Source organism: Notothenia rossii (genome assembly GCF_949606895.1).
Source record: "Notothenia rossii genome assembly, chromosome: 1".
Taxonomy (NCBI): domain Eukaryota; kingdom Metazoa; phylum Chordata; class Actinopteri; order Perciformes; family Nototheniidae; genus Notothenia; species Notothenia rossii.
In genome coordinates this window covers 65248910-65269670 of record NC_136912.1, presented here as the reverse complement: position 1 = coordinate 65269670, position 20761 = coordinate 65248910, and the positions used below count along the sequence as shown (strand labels likewise).

The 20761-nt window shown below is 39.1% G+C and overlaps 2 protein-coding genes across 5 annotated transcripts in view; both read left to right on the top strand.

Annotated features, from left to right (window-relative positions):
- The first annotated feature begins 1447 nt into the window (after positions 1-1447).
- On the top strand, positions 1448-6114 carry ddx10 (DEAD (Asp-Glu-Ala-Asp) box polypeptide 10). Its single transcript, XM_079657519.1, has 2 exons — positions 1448-2935; positions 3663-6114. Exons 1-2 carry the CDS (start codon positions 1598-1600, stop codon positions 4809-4811), a joined length of 2487 nt encoding a protein of 828 aa, XP_079513645.1. The 5' UTR covers positions 1448-1597; the 3' UTR covers positions 4812-6114.
- Positions 6115-6788: 674 nt separating this feature from the next.
- taf4b (TAF4B RNA polymerase II, TATA box binding protein (TBP)-associated factor) overlaps positions 6789-20761 on the top strand; it is a 16112-nt gene continuing 2139 nt past the window's right edge. Inside the window, exons 1-15 of one of the 4 annotated variants that reach the window (XM_079658469.1) lie at positions 6789-6878; positions 8482-8937; positions 9368-9489; positions 9790-9897; positions 10685-10801; positions 12165-12287; positions 12560-12649; positions 12996-13190; positions 14314-14422; positions 15476-15554; positions 15661-15821; positions 16751-16881; positions 19261-19386; positions 19614-19670; positions 19790-19897. In XM_079658469.1, the coding sequence (XP_079514595.1) occupies positions 6818-6878; positions 8482-8937; positions 9368-9489; positions 9790-9897; positions 10685-10801; positions 12165-12287; positions 12560-12649; positions 12996-13190; positions 14314-14422; positions 15476-15554; positions 15661-15821; positions 16751-16881; positions 19261-19386; positions 19614-19670; positions 19790-19897 (2043 nt within the window). In that variant the 5' untranslated portion in view covers positions 6789-6817. Of the gene's footprint in view, positions 6879-8481; positions 8938-9367; positions 9490-9777; positions 9898-10684; positions 10802-12164; positions 12288-12559; positions 12650-12995; positions 13191-14313; positions 14423-15475; positions 15555-15660; positions 15822-16750; positions 16882-19260; positions 19387-19613; positions 19671-19789; positions 19898-20761 lie in introns of all 4 variants that reach the window. The other 3 variants (XM_079658468.1, XM_079658471.1, XM_079658470.1) reach the window with 3 other exon arrangements.

Sequence of the window (20761 nt, the reverse complement as noted above, 5' to 3'; positions counted from 1 at the left end):
AGAATTTTTACATAATGTATTGCTACTTTTATTTCAGTAAAGGATCGGAGTAGTTATTCCACCATCTGATCTTGATAGAGTAATTTCAGATGATTCTGAAATGGGCCTTTAGCCATAATGAGTACTTTTACTGTTGTAACTTTAAGTATATCTTGATGATATTCTTTTGGATACAGGACTTTCAATTCTAACATAGTTATACTACTTTTACTTAAGTAAACAATCTGAGTACTTCTTTCACATCTGCACAATGGGAACACCCTTTACAGTCTATGGGAACGCCCTCACAATTTCCATTATTTGTATAGCATAAGTGAGTAAATATAAGAAAAACATTCTGCGCTTTAATTAAAGGCAATTCAAATGTTGAATGTTTTTGAGGAAATATATGTTTTTTTAATTGGTTTGGCCTTTATCAGAATATAACTTTTGAAATGTCACCATAGAAAAAGGGCTGGTCGGAATGATAAAATACACACATTCTAAAATCCGTTTATTAATTTCAACAGAAGTGTTGTTATAGTAGGCCTAGTTGTGCTACATTTTCAAATTATTGATAACACATCTTCTATTTCTAAAGACTTTGTTTCTTTTTTAAATGGAGGATGTGTTGTAGCATGCTTTTATACAATTAAATAATACTGTTAAATATGGTACTTTTTTCCTTATTTTCAACGTTTCGTCCTAACGATGAATTTACATATAACGGTTATGTTTCATTAGATGTTATTATTTATATGCTTTTATTTTGGAAAGACTTTCATTAAACTTCCGTGATCCTTGTTTTTAAGCGACATGTGATCAGGAAGCGTCACTGCTATATCACTTATGTTCAGTTATATACATCGATGGTTATAAACCACTGTAATAAAAATGAAAAAATAATTGGGAATTGTTGCAAGAATATCGAAACTATAAATTTCTCTACGGACAAACTGAATGTTTCATATGCTGTTTTATTTTTCACAGTTTAACCAATCTTCCTTGATACAATATTAGTTACATAATCAGTATAATAACATTTTATTTTAAAAGAAATACAAATGTATGATATTCAGTGTGTGATATGAAAGGTCTTTATGATAATACTTTTTACTACAAGTGACAAAGGACTTTTTCCGCCCAGAGCGATGCTTCCCAGGTCTATTTCCAAATATTTACGTCATGTAATGTTCTTGTTTAGACAGGATATTTGTATATTTTATATATGTATTGTGATATATCTGATTTATATAAAGGCATAGGACTTTAATATGGTTATACATTTCCATATTGAATAATTAGGCTGCTGTTTTCCAGTTTAAAGTGCAACAGGAAGAATGCTGTTGGGTCATGAATTAGATAAAATATGATAACATAGATTCAAATAATGAAACAGTGAAAATAGGTAAAATATGTTCTTTCGTTTATAGTTTTGATGCAGGAGGTGCTGCCTAACCATGGATGTGTGCCTGACAGTCAACTCTCAGGGCAAAAAGGTCGCTTTGTGATGACGTAGTGCAACATGCGACGAGGAGCCGTGTTCTCCACGTTGTTTACAAGAAGGTGCTGCCAGTGTGTTTTTAACTTGCTTTATTGCTCGGTTTACTCTTAAATCATGGAGAAAAAATCCACCGGGAATAAACCTAAACCTGCAAAGATGAAAGACAGCGCAGACCCCGTCAGAAACTTCGAGAAATGGAAGAAAAAATACAACAAGACGAAAGCACGAGTGAAGAGCGACAGAGTCCCAAAGAAGCCCGAGTGGCAGGTCGAAAGGGAGTATATCGAAAAGCTAGTCAGCAGGTATTCAGAAATAAACAGCAAGGAGGCTGTCAGGTTTTCAGACTTCCCCATTTCAAAGAAAACCTTGTTAGGTTTGCAGGGGATGCAGTACCGACAGCCCACCGAGATCCAGAGGCAAACTATCGGCTACGCTTTGCAGGGTAAAGATGTCCTCGGCGCGGCTAAAACCGGCTCTGGGAAGACTTTAGCCTTCCTCATACCGGTGCTGGAGTGTCTGTACCGCCAGCAGTGGAGCTCAGTGGACGGCCTCGGTGCCCTCATCATATCCCCCACCAGAGAGCTCGCCTATCAAACCTACGAGGTCCTCCGCAAGGTGGGCAAGAACCACGAGTTCTCCGCGGGGCTCATCATTGGTGGTAAGGACCTGAAGAGCGAGTCCGAGAGGATCCACAACACCAACATCGTGATCTGCACCCCGGGACGCCTGCTCCAGCACATGGACGAGACGGCCACCTTCCTCGCCTCAGACCTCCACATGCTTGTTCTTGACGAGGCGGATCGCATCCTGGACATGGGGTTTGCTGATACCCTCAACGCCATTGTGGAGAACCTCCCCAAGACCAGGCAGACGCTGCTGTTCTCCGCCACACAGACCAAATCCGTGAAAGACCTGGCCCGCCTCAGCCTCAAAGACCCGGAGTATGTGTGGGTCCACGAGAAGGCCAAGTTCAGCACACCTGCCACCCTGGAGCAGAGCTACGTTGTGTGTGAGCTCCACCTGAAGGTCAACATGCTGTTCTCCTTCATCAGGAGCCACCTGAAGAAGAAGATCATCGTCTTCTTCGCCTGCTGCAAGGAGGTGCAGTACTTGTTCCGGGTCCTCTGTCGCCTCAGACCTGGCATGCCCATCCTAGCTCTGCATGGCAAGCAGCAGCAGATGAAGAGGGTGGAGGTGTACAACGACTTCCTCAGAAAGCAGAACGCGGTGCTCTTAGCCACAGATATAGCCGCCAGAGGCCTGGACTTCCCCACAGTCAACTGGGTGCTGCAGTTCGACTGTCCGGAGGATGCAGACACCTACATCCACAGGGTGGGCCGCACCGCCAGGTACAAGGAGGGGGGGGAAGCCCTCCTGCTGCTGCTGCCCTCTGAGGAGAAGGGTATGATTGGACAGCTGCAGGAGAAGAAGGTCCCCATCAATAAGATCCAGGTTAGACCTCCCACATCCACAGCATCTCAATACACACACACACGCACGCACGCGCACACACACACACACGCACGCATTGAGCAGATGAAAACCCATCTGCAATTGTTTGTGATCTCGTAATACATTTATACGCAGTGGTTTGATGTTTTATTTCATCAACACTGCATTAACACTGGTCATCAAAAACATGTGATTAAACGTCATACATTACAATTTACAGCCGAATGTTGTCATTTCTCAGTGCTGTTTGTTTCAGAAACTGAAAATGATCAGTGGTCAGTGACTTGTTTCTGGAGTGACATCGAATTGTCTTATTAGTTAGAGAATGTCAATATTGTATTTGGCTTGAAGCCTTTCAACAGTGAAGTGCTTTAAGTATACTAAGAAATATGTTTTATACATTTCTAGGAGTGATACAAGCTTAGTATGTATTACACTGAGATATCCCCCTAAGAAGTCTTAGATGAAAAAACCATTCCTTTAAATCATTTCACATCAGTTTTTCTGAGAAATGTGCTTTTTATTGTTAACTTAGACAACATTATTATATGCATATGTTACTCGACATATAGATTTTCATTGCAATAAGGTACCATTTATAAATTATACATTTATGTTATTGGTCAGAAACTCAAAAATGCAACACAAGCAATATACAAGTGTTGGATACAAAAAAAGTGCAGAATACAACATGTGTTGATCAGTTGTGTTTTCTGATTGGTCACAGGTGAACCCAGAGAAGCTGCAGAACATTCAGCAGAAGCTGCAGGCCTTCCTGGCCCAGGAGCAGGAGCAGAAGGAGAGAGCTCAGAGGTGTTTTGTTTCCTACCTGCGCTCCGTCTTTCTCATGAAGAACAAAGAGGTGTTTGATGCCTTCAAACTCAAGCTCAACGATTACGCTCATTCTCTAGGCCTCGCCGTGGCTCCGAGGGTTCGCTTCCTGAGTAAAGCCCAGGCACAGAAAGAGGAGAAAGAAGCAAAGAGGGAGGAGGAGGAGCAGTCTGAAGAAGAGGTGGAGCTGAAGAGCTTTAAGGCCCAGCTGAAGGGGAACAATCCGGAGGGAAGTCAGAGCTCAGAGTCAGAAGAGTCAGGGGATGATGAGGAAGGAGATGAGGATCAGAAGGTATTAGGTCTGGGTGCAGACAGCGATGAGGACGAAGATGATCTAAGAGACTTGGACTTGCTCACAGTCAAAAGAAAAGACGTGTTCAATCTGACGGGGGATGGTGAGAGTTCAGATGAACCTGACGAGGACTCGAATGTGAAGATGGAAACAGAGACGAAGTTTAAAGAAGCCAAAAAGATCCTCAAGAGAAACTTCCAGGTCAACACCAAAGTGACGTTCAGTGAGGAAGGACAGGCCGTGCAGACGTGGCCCCCTGTGCAACGGGCAGTGACTGCTGATGATGAAGACGAGGGGGTTTCAGGGATCAACATGGAGAAGGCCAGGGAGAGGCTGAAGCGCGAGGACCAGGAGTTCGACAAGCTGGAGTACAGACGCAAGGTGAAGGCCAAACACACGGAGAAGAGGCTGAAGGCCAAGGCTGCCAGGAAGGAGACCAGCAAGCACAGAAACAAGTCTGACGATGAGGAAGACGAGGTGATTGCTTACCTGGCCAATCACAGCGACGACGAGTTCGACCCAAGCTCCCTGCCAGACCCTGACAAAGTGAGATCTGACGAGGAGGAGGAGGAGGAGCAGTTGGTGACAGCAGCCAAACGGCAGCACAGCAGCGGTGAGGAAGAGGAGGAGCACACAGTGGGGAAGAGGAAGAAAGTGAGGCAAGAGAAGGAGGATAACACTCCCCTGGACACTGGCCTGTCTCTGGCTGAAGACGAGGAGTTAGTCTTACATCTGCTGGGAGGCGGGAGGTAGACAGGAAAGAGGAGGCGGGGCTTAAAGGAGGCTTTTCCAACAATAAACTGGTCTTTTAAATAAAGTTGAATTACAAAATCAAGAGTGAAATGACTACAGGACATTTTTGAGTCTGTTTGTAAACCTTGATGACATCATTATCAGGTTTCTTTTCTTCATAATGAACAACTGGAGTAGTTACTTTGTTTAATGGCTCTTACATCTCTAACAGTAGAGTGATGCAGGAATGATTCAATAAACCTTAGAATCATTCTGTTTCCTTTTTAACATGTTATTGATTGGACGCCTGTGATGTTTCCGTTTTGTTCAACAACCCAAAATATGCCAGTAATTACCCCATTCGTGATAGTCCAAAGCTTTCATGTGTTTAAAAAAAAAAAAAAGGTGGTTGCTAACAAATGTTTAAATGAGACTGCTTAATGTCAGCATGGCCAACTCTAGCTGCTTTTAGTTAGCCGTGGTGACATGAAGTCATGCGGCCGTGATTTAGTTGAGTTTATAGCCTGACATTAGCTTTTTACTTAACCTTGCAATGTTAACTTCCAGGTTGGCCTACAAAAACACTTCATCACTGCACTACTCTGTTGTTGAGAGTAGTCAAAACCATCACTGCCGCTATGAGTTTAAAGTATAATGTTTGTATTTGTGATGTAACAAAAGCATTGACTTTTTGTATTATTGTGAATGTTTACCCATCAGATGTTGGTATAGCTGCAAAAGGAGAGGATATGAGTTTCCTCCTGGATGTTTATTCCTTTTCAATCTGCAGTCTTGTGTCGAGCCTCTTATTTATCCTTCTCTCTTAAAGTTCTTCTATCAATTACCTTCATCATCAGAGAGCTTGTAATTATTGAAATGTAGAAGTCATTTCATATCAGAATGCTGTCGCCATTTTGGCAATAACTTGGCTGTAAAGTTATTCAATCAAGTAAGTTGTGTTGCTGATGTAAGTGTTGAGTTCAATGCTTTTGATTCTGGGCAAAACATGCTTGACAGCTAAATTCATTTTATATGCATACATGTAAGATCTGCATCATTTCTGGATATTTGCCCAAACTGGCTGAAAACTTGCAGGTAGTAAATTGTTGTTATACAATATCATACAAATGATCCGTTTTAAAGGTTTTGTTCCTGCATAATAATTTTTTTGGTATTATTTCTTTTCTAAGAAATAACGCATACCAATTATTTTTTTATTTACAGGCAACATTAAAAAAAAATTGTATAATTGTAACTTTTTATTTTCAAAGTGACAATTGAAAAACACTAAACTTTTTAGTAAAAATATGAATTTGTGCAAGAATTGCAGTAATGGAATAACACTTTGTCTTAGATTTACCTTGACGCACGCACACACACACACACACACACACACTTTGTACATTAGCAGGAATATAGTACAATTATAGCAGATTAAATTATAGAAAGAAATGTGAATTCAAACGTGCAATAATATTTTTTTGTCACTTATCCTACATCAATAAATGATCATAATAAATCATCTTGATCTCAACATAAATCTAAATACGCATGATCATCACCCCGGGCATAATTGTGCAGGATAATACCCTAGCCTTTTCACTTTTTTTATGGCAAAATTGCAAAGCAGCGGGTGGTAGAAATTACATTTTTTAAAGTGACGGAAATATTTAGATCATTGAAAAGGTGTGTATGTTGCAACATAAGATGTACATTAATAACAGTTTAATGTAACTATTATTTCGTTTATTTTGTATGTGGTACTACAGTTAGAGGAGTATATCACATTATAACTTATTCAAAAGCAAATTCCTTTTATTTGTAAACCTACTTGGTAATAAAACTGATGCTGATCAAAAGGACTAATGGTTTTAAATTAAATCATATTTGTATAAAGCATAATTGTTCAATTCACATTCATTCTGTCACAAAGCTTTAATTCACACATCATTAATAAAATAGGTTATAAATCCAGTTTTTTTAGCCGAAGCAATTCATGGTTAGCCATTCTTTCCTGTGTTCCCCAAATGCAGCACTGGTCCCGGGTGAGTTCAGGCACTCACGCCACTCCAAAAACACATCCAACAGGTGAGCTCGTGACTGACTGACTGACTGACTGACTGACTTCGTTGTTTCTCCTAAAGTTAATCCATTGGGAGGACTGAGTTATGATGGAATTGGATCCATCTTTCCACACGGAATTTTAACTGTGATTCAGCGGGAAAAGTGTTCCCGAAGAAATAACGCTAAACTCCCATCTAAAATGTTCGAGCTAAAATAGCACGAGCTTACATTATGTTACATTCCTTTAATGTTGAACGTGTTTATGTCAAACTTGGCCTTGTCTAAAGTTGAAAAACTGACTTCACACCAGTTAGTAGGTCGAAAACATAAAACAGAAATCCATTTTTACGTATAGCCTACTTAATATTTCCCCATTTTTACTTGGCTAAGGTTAGCCATTTAGCTAATTTTAGCTAGTCTTCCGTGGTTAAAATAACTAAGTACATTTACTCAAGTATTGTATTTAAGTACTTTTTTGTGCATTTCCACTTAATGCTAGTTTATACTTCTACTCAACATTTCAGAGGCAAATATTGTACTTTTTACTCCATTACATTTATTTTGACACACATGTATATTATATGTATATATAATGATTTAATTCTGTGAAAAGATAATTCTGGTAACAAGTACTTTTACTTTTGATACTTTTACAAAAGTACATTTAGCTAATAAGTCATGCTCTCCTTTATATAGTTTTGAAATAAGCCATCGTGAAAAAATAATAATATTTGTCTTTAATACTTTTGTAAAGATTGGAAATCAGGGCTTTTACTTGTAATGGAGTATTTTAAGATATTGTATTTGTACTTTTACTTAAGTAAAGGATCTGAGTACTTCTTCCAACAATTATATTCTTCTTTCAGTAGAAGTAGAGTAACTATACATTTGTGGTGAATTTGGAAGTTGAAATTACTTGAAGTTAATGAGCTGAATAATGTCAGTATTTCACGTGAGTCAGACTGGTGAAATGTCTTCACTAAAAAACAAGGCATGTAAGGTCCATTTTCTATTTAGCGTAACCAGTGGTGGAAAGTAACTAAGTACAGTTACTCAATTAGTGTACTTAAGTTCAAATTTCAGGTAGCCTACATGTAATTCATTTGATTATTTTCTTACTTAGCCGCTTCTTATTTCTATTTCTACATTTATTTTATAGGTTTAGTGACTTTATTGGTGCAGATTTTTACACACAAATTATGAAGAATTGTTGGAATAGCTCATGTAAATTAAACAATCCAACATTCTAATTAAGTACATAAAACAATAAGTCCGAGACGGAAAGGTTTAACAACTGCAAGGTAATTCTTAGGAAACATTTGCAAGATGTTCTGCTTTTTCTGCAATGTGTACTTTTACTCCTCATACTATAGGTACATGTTCCTGGTCATACTTAAATACCATTTTAAATACAGTACTTTACAGTGTAGTATTATTACTTTTACTTAACTAATAGATCTAAATACTTTTCCCACCTCCGAGAATAATGTTACTGTTCAATTTTAAATGTTTTTTAAAGGGGTGCAGCTTTGGAAAATGTAGCATAGCTTAACGATATAACAATTGATAACGAAATAAGCTATATCATTTATTGGATAATGTTTAAAATGACATTTTTTTTTTCCAGAAACAATTATGTCCACAAATAAAGTGGGTTTTGGACCCCCAAAGCTAGAGTCGTGTTGGGCATCAGGGGACGGAGACCACTCAGTTCAAGTGAAGATTATACAGGTCCCAACCACATGTAAACCCAGCACTGTCATAGCCCCACCTAAAATCATCACCGCCAGCCAAGTCCACCAAACCACCTCCTCCACAGTGCTGACAGCCAGACACACTTCCTCTCCTTCTGTCATGGTGGTATCGAAGGTGACTACCTCAGGAGGAGTGAGTGCTAAAATCCAACCACAGGTAACAAAAGCAGCGTTGAGCCAGGTTGCCTCCATGACCCAGGCCACAACCCAAGGAAGGACGGTGGTTATAACGGTACCCAGGGCAGCGGGTCCTCAGCCAGTCACTGTGGCCCCCCGGATGCCACACACCACCTCCACACAGCTCCCTGCCAATTTCCAGATACCACCAGGTGAGTCGGCCTCTACATGCTTGTGGTCCATATATTTGCCCTGATTGGTGATGTTCTCTTCTATAATAATCTAACTCATTTTTACAGATTTTAACATATATTTTCCCATCGAAAATACTAATCTCATAGTCTTTAGATTGTCACTGTGTCTCAATTTGGATACTTCCATTAATATACTTCCATGCAGAACACTATGTTCTTGTATAGTGTGTTTGAGAAGGTAGTGTTGTTTTAAATGTCAGAAATGCAAGTGCTAAAGTTTGAATCATTGTTGTTAAACAATTCACTTTCTAACACTCAAGAAAATATGTTTAAATAGAAAGTTTGTTTGGTCAACAATGTACACATACTTATACTTTACCCATCAACCGTTTTTCAGGACAATGGTCAGTTAATTGCAGGTACTGATTTCAGACCCTCCTTCTGGCAGGTATGATGTTGATCCGCAGCGAGAGTGGTCAGCTGATGCTGGTATCCCAGCAGGCTTTGGCACAGGCCCAGCAGGCACCAAGAGGCGTCGGTGGTCAAGCACCAAAAATACTGGTCCCTCAGGTATTTGGTGTACTGCTGATTTGATTTTATGTGCCTCGAGGCCGATGAAATCCATGGCTCAAAGATTTACGTTTTCCGTGTTGTCCTTTTAACGTCTGTCCCATTCTTTTTGTTTGCAAATCTCAAGAATACCTTGAAGAAATGTGTTAAAATGTCAGGCAGACATGAGTGTAAACTGCAACTTGACTGACTGATGTAGGAATACAACAGTGAGGCAATCATTATAGTTTGATACTGACGCGGACAAATGACACATCCTCACTTGTGTGGTCTTCACTAGCTGTCAAGTCTGTTATTCAGGTATCTGCAGCAGCTGGAAATAAGAGTAATGAGAAGGTGACGGTGATCAGGCTGACCGCCCCTCCCAGTTTCCAACCAACTCCAGTCCAGAAGACAGCTATGGTGAAGGTACACTGGCTGCTTTACTCTTACCGTCAATGACAGCAACTCATGTATATCTGGTCATGAGTATTTTTACTGCATTTCAACATTACTTGTTACAAATAACAAGAATTATGAGAAATTATAATCAACAGCTTGTTTGAAAATATCAGATTTTGTTTTTTTTATTTATATGAGGAACCTCAAGTCTGACTATTGTTTGTAGACTGGGACTTCTAGCGGGACTTATTCCGTTAACTGCGATTTTGGGTAATGTAATAGTGCATATTGTGGAAATTTGATAACATTTAAATAACTTGTGCAGCCCTAGTTGCATCTCCTTTCCAGTCTCGGATTGTTGGCAGGGCTCCCCACAGTACTGGAAGGCTAAACGTTTATTTAGATAACAAGGTATTTGAGTCCCGTAGGTTTCATTTATGTATTCATCAGATTTTTCTCCATAAATAATCTATACCAGTACAGTAATGTACTTGTAACTGGTGTAAAAATATTTCTATTTAGGGGAACATGGTGTACTTCTACTAGTATCAAATTTAAACCAAAATTACATTTGTCCAAACTTGCAGGTTCATGAGAGTTTTTTTATTAAATGCAGGTACCTATATACAGATTACACTGACTCATGTAAAGGCTACTTGTCAGTGTTTACATCCCAGCAAGTTGTATCTCCACTTCTTACCACAACCACTCACAAATGCATAATCTAGCAGTAGATTGATGCCTGTTACCTGAACATTAGTTCATTTGATATTATTCTGTTATTAGTTTTAAGGCGATGGATTGTATTGTTCAGGTGATGGGTGTAGCTCCCAAACCAGCCTTAGTGCAGCCCCTCAGCGCTGTGTCTGAGCTCCGTATTCAGACTGTCGTCACAGAAACCAAGAAGGATCCAGAAGGCGCCGTTAGTCAGGTGAGTCTCTGCAGTCCCAACTCTGATCTGCACTTTGCCTTGCACTTGAAACTAATTTAGATCTGAAACTGCAACATCAGGGTCGAGAGTATTTCATGTAGGTTTGTGTGAGGACTTACAGAAAATACTAACAAAAAAAACGTTATTATGATAGCATTTTTCCTTGGTATTATTAGCGGACCTGTTTCCAATACTACCAAAATATTGGTACAATTATTTGATATAATTTCATGATTGTCAATAACAGTTACTGAGGGTTAAAAAAAACTCCTTCGACAGTTCAGCAATGTTGCCTGGAGGATGTGTTGGAAGAAGTACTTTGATCCTTTACTAAAGTAACAGTCAAAAATACTACGGTCTTAAAATACTCCACTACAAGTAAAAGTTCTGATTTTAAAATGTTACTACTTGCAGAGTGGATATTTCACAGTATTTTATTATTATGGTCATTGTATTATCCTGTTTTTATAGATATAAGAGCATTTTAGTATTGTAGTTGTTTAATGTGGACCGAATTTAGATACTTGAAATACTGTGTAGATTAGCAGTACAGTACAGCATAATACCATATCATGTTTTTGTATATATACAAAGTAGTAACTGTGTTAAAATAAATGTAGTGGAGTAAAATGCAGGTTGTGTTGAAGTATAATGCAGCAATACATGGAAATACTCAAGTTAAGTACAAATATATAAAAAAGGTACTTGAGTACAATATTTGAGAAATGCACTTAGTTAGTTTCCACCACCGCCTGGGGGGGGATTACATTTTTCTGCCTCCAGACACAATTTAGTTTTTTAGTACAAAAACGTTGTGTTCAAACTGTTGAAGTCATGCCGTCCGTCTTCTGTGTTTCATTTGAGCAATATCCAAGAACATTTTCAGTTTTTTTGACCTGTAGTCACCATGTATTTTTTCCTTTCACCAATATATCGTTTTGCTACAATTTAGGCCAGTGAACACAGCCATTGATTAGCCTATGTAACAGTTTAGAGGTATACTGTGTGTCAGCCGAAATATATTTGTATGTTACATATGTACAGAGTAAACTAGGGCTGCTCGATTATGGCAACATTATAATCTCGATTATTTGGGTCAATAATTGATATCACGATTATTAAAAACGATTAAAAAAAATGTGAACAGTAAGCATAATTCAACTGAAAAAACAAAAAAAACAATAACATTTTTTTTTATAATAAATAACTTATATTACAATAATAAAAATCGTTTTATTTTGATTATGTTGTTTTCATAATCGTTGCAAGCCAAAATCGTAATTGCGATTCAAATACGATTAATCGAGCAGCCCTAGAGTAAACCTTAATAAAGATGTGTTGTTACCTGACATTTCACCCCCAGGCCACCCTGGAGAGTGTGAAGAAGTGCAAGAACTTCCTGGTGACTCTGATCAAGCTGGCCTCCAGTGACTCACGGTCACCCAACATGGCCAACAACGTGCGCGGACTGGTCCGCAGTCTGCTGGTATGCCACTACTCACAGCACCTTCTAAACATTTTTTTCTCATACTGATATTCTGAACAATCTGTGCTGTTGTATTAGCTGTAAAGTGTCTCTACTGTAGGCTATTTTTATTATATGTACAGCACTTTGGCTCGACCAAAAATCGTTTATAAATGTGCTATATAAATAAAACTTGATTTGATATGTGTAAATTATATTAAAAGATGTCCATTGAGCTGGAAAAGCATTTCAATACCTGACAATAATATGTTTCCTTTTTTTCTATCCTGCAGGAGGGGAAGCTGGAAGCAGAGGAGTTCACAGAGCAGCTCTATCGAGAGCTTAAGTCAACTCCACAGTCCTGCTTGGTGCCTTTTCTCAAGGTGAGCAGAGATTCAGCTGGAAGCTTTTCATTTTTGGCTAACCTTAATAATCCCTTTCATTAGTTCAAATGACAAACCGATCACATCAACCTTCTACTTATGTATGTTAATTATATAAGTAACTTGATTAAAAAGATGAAACTGGATTGTTGTCAGGCTATCACCTTCTGCTTTTCCATTTAACTTTACCAACTAGTTTTACCTGAGCTCTACCCATTGTTTGGTGAATCAAATGTAATTTGAACTCCAAGTTAAGTCTTCATATAAACAATTAAACAAGCATTCTGGTGTCAAAATGGAATTTGGCTGATGACATGACTTCTTTTCTTGTTGTGATTTCTACTAGAAAAGTCTTCCTGCAGTTCGTCGCCTCACTGCAGACCCGCAGCTGTTTATCCAACAGGCTTCAACTCCTGTCCGCAGCAACAACAACAACAACAGCAACACTAATAACAACAACATCAACAACAACAACACTCTGCTGACCACCATGAAGCAGAACAGCACTGTCACAGCAAACAGCCTCAGTACCAGCCTGAAGGTAAACACATGAAATATAGTGAGCAGTGTACATTTGACAAAGAATAACAGCATTCTCAATAATAATTAGGGATAATAATGATAGATTATGACATTTTCATTGCGTAGCTAATTGTAAAGCAGCCTTAAGAAGCTATGGTAAAAGCAATTTTTTAGAATTGTGTTCCTATTCAAAGTTTGATAAAGGGCTTAAAACATTTCTTTAATGAAGATATATTTGTTTCCAAAAATGTGAAAAACTAACATAATGATCAGCATTGGCCAAACTGTTATTCTACACATCTCTATCGCCTGAAAGATCTGCTATCAGTTAGGGCTATACCCGAATATTCGTTCGTTGGAGTACTATTCGGGTTTCAATTTCGTTATTTGGATATTCTTTTTTTTTTTTTCTTCTTTTTTTCTTGAATTTATTGAAATCTCCAATATCAACGTAAGAGCTTGTGCCTCTTCAGGGGGTGCTAATACTTAACCATAAACGTTATTGTTTACTTTCTTCGTCTTTATATGTAGATATTACTTTTTCTCCGTTAATCTCTGTCACGTTGTTTCCATAGCAACAACAACTTCCTGTCAACAGCGCTAACTCTCCTTCAAAATAAATGCATGTCCATACAAAATAGGAAGCCAAGCCAAATTACACTTAAGACATATACAACTGCAACGAAAGTAACAAACACAATGCAATATCCTTTTACATTTCAAAGAACACAAATTGGGTTATTTACATTAACAAATAACTATATAACAACAATACTGTAGAATAAAAAAATGAATGCCGCGAATAAACCGAAATACACGTGCTGAAGCGGTTCGCTGCAGATTACTACGCCCGCCCCCGCGCGCGGGCCGAATATCCGAATATTTGCTGCTGATTACTACCGAATATCCGGAGCCCGAAAAATTGTATTCGGGGCAGCCCTACAATCAGTACACCCCTTATTTTAATGATGGTAATGCAGTTAAGAGTTTGCACCGTGCAGCTGTATTATGTAGGACAATAATATCGGATCAGAGCGTTATCGGCACATAGTCCAAATGAAATATTGTTTCTGTGCTGGCTATGAAACACGTCTCCCTCTGGGACACTAACTCTCATCTTAATGAATTTCCTTGAATTGCAGGTTACCCAGCAACCTCGAGCCGTGACTCTGACATCTGGTTTGGTGACTTTTGCTCAGCCCAGAATTGACATGTCTAAGATCAGCAAACCCAGCCCCAGAAACTTCACAGGTAACAGTGAGGGGAGGGGGATCTGTGGGAATGTCACAAATTGATTGTCATTCTTGCCAATTCTTAACCTTCAGATCAGCCAAATGGTCATGGTAAAGGCATACAGTCTGACAGAGAGGAAATGTAATTAGTTATCACATTAAAATGGACAGTTTTCTGTGTGTATAGGATTTAATGAAATGTGATTAGCTGACCAACATCACTGGCTGAATGTTCTTTGTAAAACATCTTATGTCCACCTGGTATTAAGATCTGTAATGGGGATGTAACTCTACACAGAGTAGGGTTGGGGAACAGTTTATATTATTTATATCTTCCAATCACAGTTACTCAAGTTCCCTGGGGCCTGTGGGGGCATGGTTCAGTGCCTGAGTTTTAAAATAATAGAAACTTTAGCTTCTGCAAGCTTTCCAGTTAAGGTTATGTAAATATAATGTATAAAAGGTTTTGAATATTCCATTTTAGACCTTGAAACATTATCGGCTCTTGTTTAAAAATTCTGGGCAACTAAACTTGAACAAAGTTCCATTTAACCTTATCATTATTATCACAAACCAAAAAGTTCAAATGTTCATTCATAACATTCACTTTCTATCTATTACTATGAATAACTTCCAGAAATATTGGATGCAGTAGTAGACTTCCCACAATCATCTCAGCTAGACTCAGCTAGACTCAGCTAGACTCAGCTAGTCTCAGCTAGTCTCAGCTAGTCTCAGCTAGTCTCAGCTAGACTCAGCTAGTGTTATTCCATTTGCATATTGAGATTGAATCCCTATTCTGTCCAAATCATGATACCAAGATAGTAATGATGCGAGGTGTAGATTGCAAAAGCCCCCTGATGAGATTTCATTATCCAAATATAGACAACCAAGTGGAGAGGATATTTGACCCTTCAAAGTGGCAAGCATTCAAGGAATTGACCAAACTCACATTTCTGAAATGAGTGTTTGTTTCCTAAAAAAAGAAGCAAAATGAAATTGATAGTCAACCAGCTTGAACACAGACTGAAATGCTACCTTCCACATGAATTTGTTATGGCTGTTTTTTCAGGAACATTTACACTGAAGCGGCCCTTCATTCAGGATCGTCCCACCAAGTTTGCTTTCAAGGACAGCTCAGGATCTTACAAGTAATACACGTAGTTGATACATCTTTGGTGTAAAGGATTTTAAATTGGCCATTTCCCTTCATCTAATGTTTCTGTGTGCACGTGCGTCTGTTCCTGTGCGTCCCAGAGAAGATGATGACATCAATGACGTGGCCTCCATGGCGGGAGTGAACCTGCGGGAGGAGAACGCTCAGATCCTGATCTCAGTGGTAGGCTCCGTGGTGCAGTCCTGCCAGGACCAGCCCTTCCTGTCCCCCCCACCACTGCTCAGCCGCATCCTGCGCACAGGTACAGGAGCTCAGACTACCCAAACATTCCTTTAATATTAGAGCAGTGGTTCTCAAACTTTTTCTGTCATGACCCCCCAACACAAATAGTCACGTAATGGGCCAAGTTAACATTTATTCAAATACATCAATATGAACGTGAGCATTCCTTTCAAAACAATCACTTTGCTAGAGCAGTGATAATAAAACAATGCTCCGTAAGTCTGTGTGGTCAAATACATAATACAATTGTGCAATGCCTATTAATAATTAACCATTTTTAACACTAAATATTGTTGTTTAAGCTAACATTTTGTGTTTTTAACCATTTTCCTTACAAGTTTAGTTATAATGCTGGGGGTGTCGAACTCTTTTTAGTTCAGTGGCCAAATTTGATCTCAAGTGGGCTGGACCAGTACAATCATATCATAATAACCTATAAATAACGACAACTCCTTCTCTTATTTTATTGCTAAGATGTACTTTCTGCAAATGTTCACATTTAATTAACTATCTTTTACAAAACAATATGAACAACCTGACATTTCTTAAGAAAATGAGTGCAATTTCAATGACTTCACATATGCATTCAAACTTACAGATCACAGTGTATCTAAACACGTTATCTGGAACTGAACAATACAAATGTTCCCTTTTAGAATCAAAACAACTTATTGTACATCCCTTTCCACATCTGTGTAGCAATCGTGACCCCCTGAACTGACACACCACCATACAAACTAAAGTGGGAACTATTAGGGAAGAACGTTAAGTTATCCCCCTGCCTTGTAAATGTTTAAAATGTGTACATACAAAATACATTGGAGTTGTGAAAAATGCAGTTAATGTCTTCTCTGTCATTTTCACACTTTGAAAATCCATCCTGTGGGCTGGATGATTGTCACCCCCCTGCTATGATGTGTCTCTGCCTCTTGTTGTGTGCTGTGTCAGGTCAGGGTCTGGGGCTGACGGAGGTGGGTCCGGAGGTGGGGGCTCTGGTGTCTCATGCCACACTGGAGTTTCTGCGGGGGCTGCTGGAGAAGCTCACCGTGATGGCAGACCACCGCAAGGCAGCCCTGAAGGTACAGCCATGTGAATTAAACTGCTATTTAAAGAAGTGATTTATCCCTGTTAACACAACAATAAATATGTTGAAATATATATATATATATACGGTATATATATATATGTGTGTATTAGGGGTGCAACAACTAATCGACTTAATCGATTAAAATCGATTACCAAATTAGTTGCCACTAATTCAGTCGTCGATTCGTTGGTGACATCATCACGTGTGTTTTACGCGCCGTTAAGCTCCAACGTTATTGGTCTTTTTATCGGTACTGGAGACATTTAAAAAAAAAATATGTCATGTATTATTGCTACATAAACATTATATTGCAGTCTTAGTGTCGCCAACTCGTTTCTAATATGCAAAAAGACAAACAAATGCGCCTATGATGTATTTTCGATCAGACGAGATCTCTCTCTCCCGTCTGTGTGCGAGGGGGCGGGGCAGTTTACACACACGCAGCTGCTACATGCAGCAACACACTGCGGAGATGGCGGAGAGAACGCGCTCCGAGGTGTGGTTCAACTTTACCCGTCTCGATCTGGACAATGCTCGTTGCCAAAAGTGCAATAAGAGTTTAGCATGTAAGGGTGGTAAGACGAGCACTTTGTCTAAACATTAGCAAAAGTGCACCACATTCAGACAGAGGAATGCACCGGGTCCGACTGTCTTTCTAGTTGCTCTGTAGCCCCGTCCACGAGTAACGTTTCCACGTCAGGTGTTATGTATGCTAGCAGCAACACATGGAGTTAACTACATTATACAAACATGGGTTAATGATTAGAGGTAATTGAGTTATTTATTTTGTTAAAGTTTCAACTATTCTGTTTACAGTTATGTCATCACATTATTTAATATGATTTGTTAAAACACTGTTGTTTCTTTTGATGTGAAATATTATTTATTTAATTTAAATAAAAAGCAATGTTAATTTTGTTCAAAATGTGTTTTGTTAATTTAATAATATATGTATTTTTGAATCAAGTATTCATCTTTATTGTCTTCATTGTTAGTTTCCACATGCCTAAAACCACCTCAAGCTAAATCTAAAAGTTGATGGCTAAATAAGAGCGTTTCAGAAATTGTGCAAGGCATAATAGTCCGAATAGTCTATTAATCGTTTCATTAATCGATAGATTAATCGATTATCAAACTAGTCGTGTGTGTGTGTGTGTGTGTGTGTGTGTGTGTGTGTGTGTGTGTGTGTGTGTGTGTGTGTGTGTGTGTGTGTGTGTGTGTGTGTGTGTGTGTGTGTGTGTGTGTGTGTGTGTGTGTGTGTGTGTGTGTGTGTGTGTGTGTGTGTGTGTGTGTGTGTGTGTGTGTGTGTGTGTGTGTGTCGCAGGCATTAAAGATCTGGTTAGCTCATTTAACTACTGTCATGTCCCTCCATACCAGGGGTCGGAACCTTTTTGATATGAAGTGCCATTTAAAAAAAAAAAAAAAGAATGACGATCGTGAACTGTCAACGGGGAGGGGGGGGAGCCTTGCTGCAGGGAAGCAGCGTGTGGACCTCTTTCACCTGTCAGCGCAACTTACATGATGCCGTTTAAACAAATTTAAATAATTGGTTTAAACGCCATAATAATAATGACGACCGTCCGTTCTGTGATTCTCCAGAACACACAGGTGGCCAGTCCGCCCCTGTGTAGCATGTTATTTCAATGAGAGATGAACAGATCGCCACTGGGCTTTCAACTAAAGACACAGCCACGCAAAAACTGCGGCGTTTTTACAGCTCCTTATGGGTACTGCAATTAGTGAAGTGCCGGCAGCACTACACCCCTGATGGTTTCACCACGGAGGAAGTCGGAAGCAGGAAGTCGACTGGAGTTAAAGAGAGCGGGGCCTAGAAGTTATCCTTCTGCGCTGCGTTGCTTGCATGGCTTCCTTCGTTCAGGATCCGAAAATACAATTTTAATATTTTGCACACTTATTCCTAGTGTGCCACTGGTTACGGTTACGGTACCTAGGGTTGCCGACCCCTGCTCCATACTGATCTGCTTTTTAATTTATCGTCCACTTTGATGACTTCCCTGTATGTATTTTATAATTTGCTGATTTGCTGTTAGAGCATTTCTTTTATTCATTGACAGGCGGGTTTGGGTGCCTTGAAAGGCGCCTCCAAATGATATGTATTATTATTATTATTATTATACGTGTCATACAGCAGTTTGGTTGGTTTCTTGTTACTACAAAGATTATTGCTAGCTTTTACACATCCTTTTCACATTATATCATTTCATTGATTTCATTTATATGGCTCATTGTCAATGCAGCTATTTGTCATATTTCTTGTTTTGCTGAGTATTCTGTGTGTGCATAATGGCACTCATATTGTTGAACAGTGTTCATCATCATCATAATTAGTAATCATAAATTGTGTGTGCAGGAGGACTGTTGGCATAGCAAAGTTAGCGATGTGCGCTCCCAGCTTCGCTTCCTGGAGGAAGTGGAGAGTTTGAAGAAGAAGAGGAAGGATGACGAGGAGAGAGAGAGGCTGCTGCGATTGGCCAGAGTAAGCTGGGCCAGAAAGAAGCCTGCCCCTTTTTTACTTAGACGACATTTACTTTTTTTTTATTCGAAAAAACTAATTTAATCTACACAACCAAGATGAGTATACTATAAAGCTAACCATTTGAAGGATTTAAAATGGTCTTTTTTGTTAAAATGTCAATGTTATTTTAGATCACACCACATTCTATTTGTTTCAGTATTACTAACTCAACATGTCTGTGATCCCAGAGTCGCTCTCACACTGAAGACCCACAGCTTCTGCTGCTCAAGCAAAGAGCCAAAGAGGTGTGTATGTGTTTTGTGAGACTCGACCACACAGTCCATGTGCCAGCTGAATAGCCCCAACAATTATTATACATGTCTAAATATGATACTATATAATCCCGTGTCTCTACTCTCTTCAGATGCAGCAGATGGAACAGGCTCAGGTTCAGCAGAGAGAGGCCAACCTCACGGCTCTGGCTGCCATCGGGCCCCGCAGGAAGAGGCCCCTGGAGCTCACTGAGGGCCAGGTAGGTCTGTGTGCTGAAAAATACATCGACTGCGATGAGACTCTAATTTCACATTAAAAGTCTACAAAGACATTTTCTAATGACTCATGTCATTTGAACTGCTGTAAGGCTTTTAATGTGAAACAGCAGGAAGTTCATTGACATGAGAAATGTGGAGAAAATGGTTTGTTATGATTGAAGAGAAACAAAATGTCTGGTCAAAAGAGGAACTCAAAGCAGCGGTGATTACAAGTTGCGCATCTAATAGAAAAAAAGGGAGGAATGATTTAAGTTTGTCGTTCATAAAAACATCCTCCTTCCTAATAAATGCGGTATAAGTACCTGTTTTGGGTTACTGAACATGAGTTGAGAATTGACAATATTTGTTTTTGCTCATAATAGATGCAGTCGTCTTAAAGGAAGACACAAGTCAAGTTTGTCTGAAAGTGTAAACATCTAAACAGTTTATAAAGTAATACATAATATGCTTCAAGCCGGTCATCAATGAAAAAATAACCTCAACCACAATCAGCGGTTTGACTAACAATATGGATTTTAAAATAAAAATATATGTAAAAATGGTCACATTGCTTCAGCTGAGAAAAAATAGTCAGTTCAGCTGAGCAGCAACAGCTGGAACTGCCGTGACAGAAGCACTGATGGAGGTTTTCTAGAGCTGTCCAAGTCCGTTCACGATTTATTTTCCATCAGCCAGTCTCTAAACACTGCCAGAGTCCATACTGTCTGTCTTCTTCTACTGTCCCCTTTAGTTTTTACTTCTGCTGATTTCTCTGACGTCCTGCTCTTTACTTCTCTTAAGCAGTTTACTTGGGATAGTTTAGGGCTCCTAAATCCAAAGTTTCTCTCCACAAATATAAAAGTGAT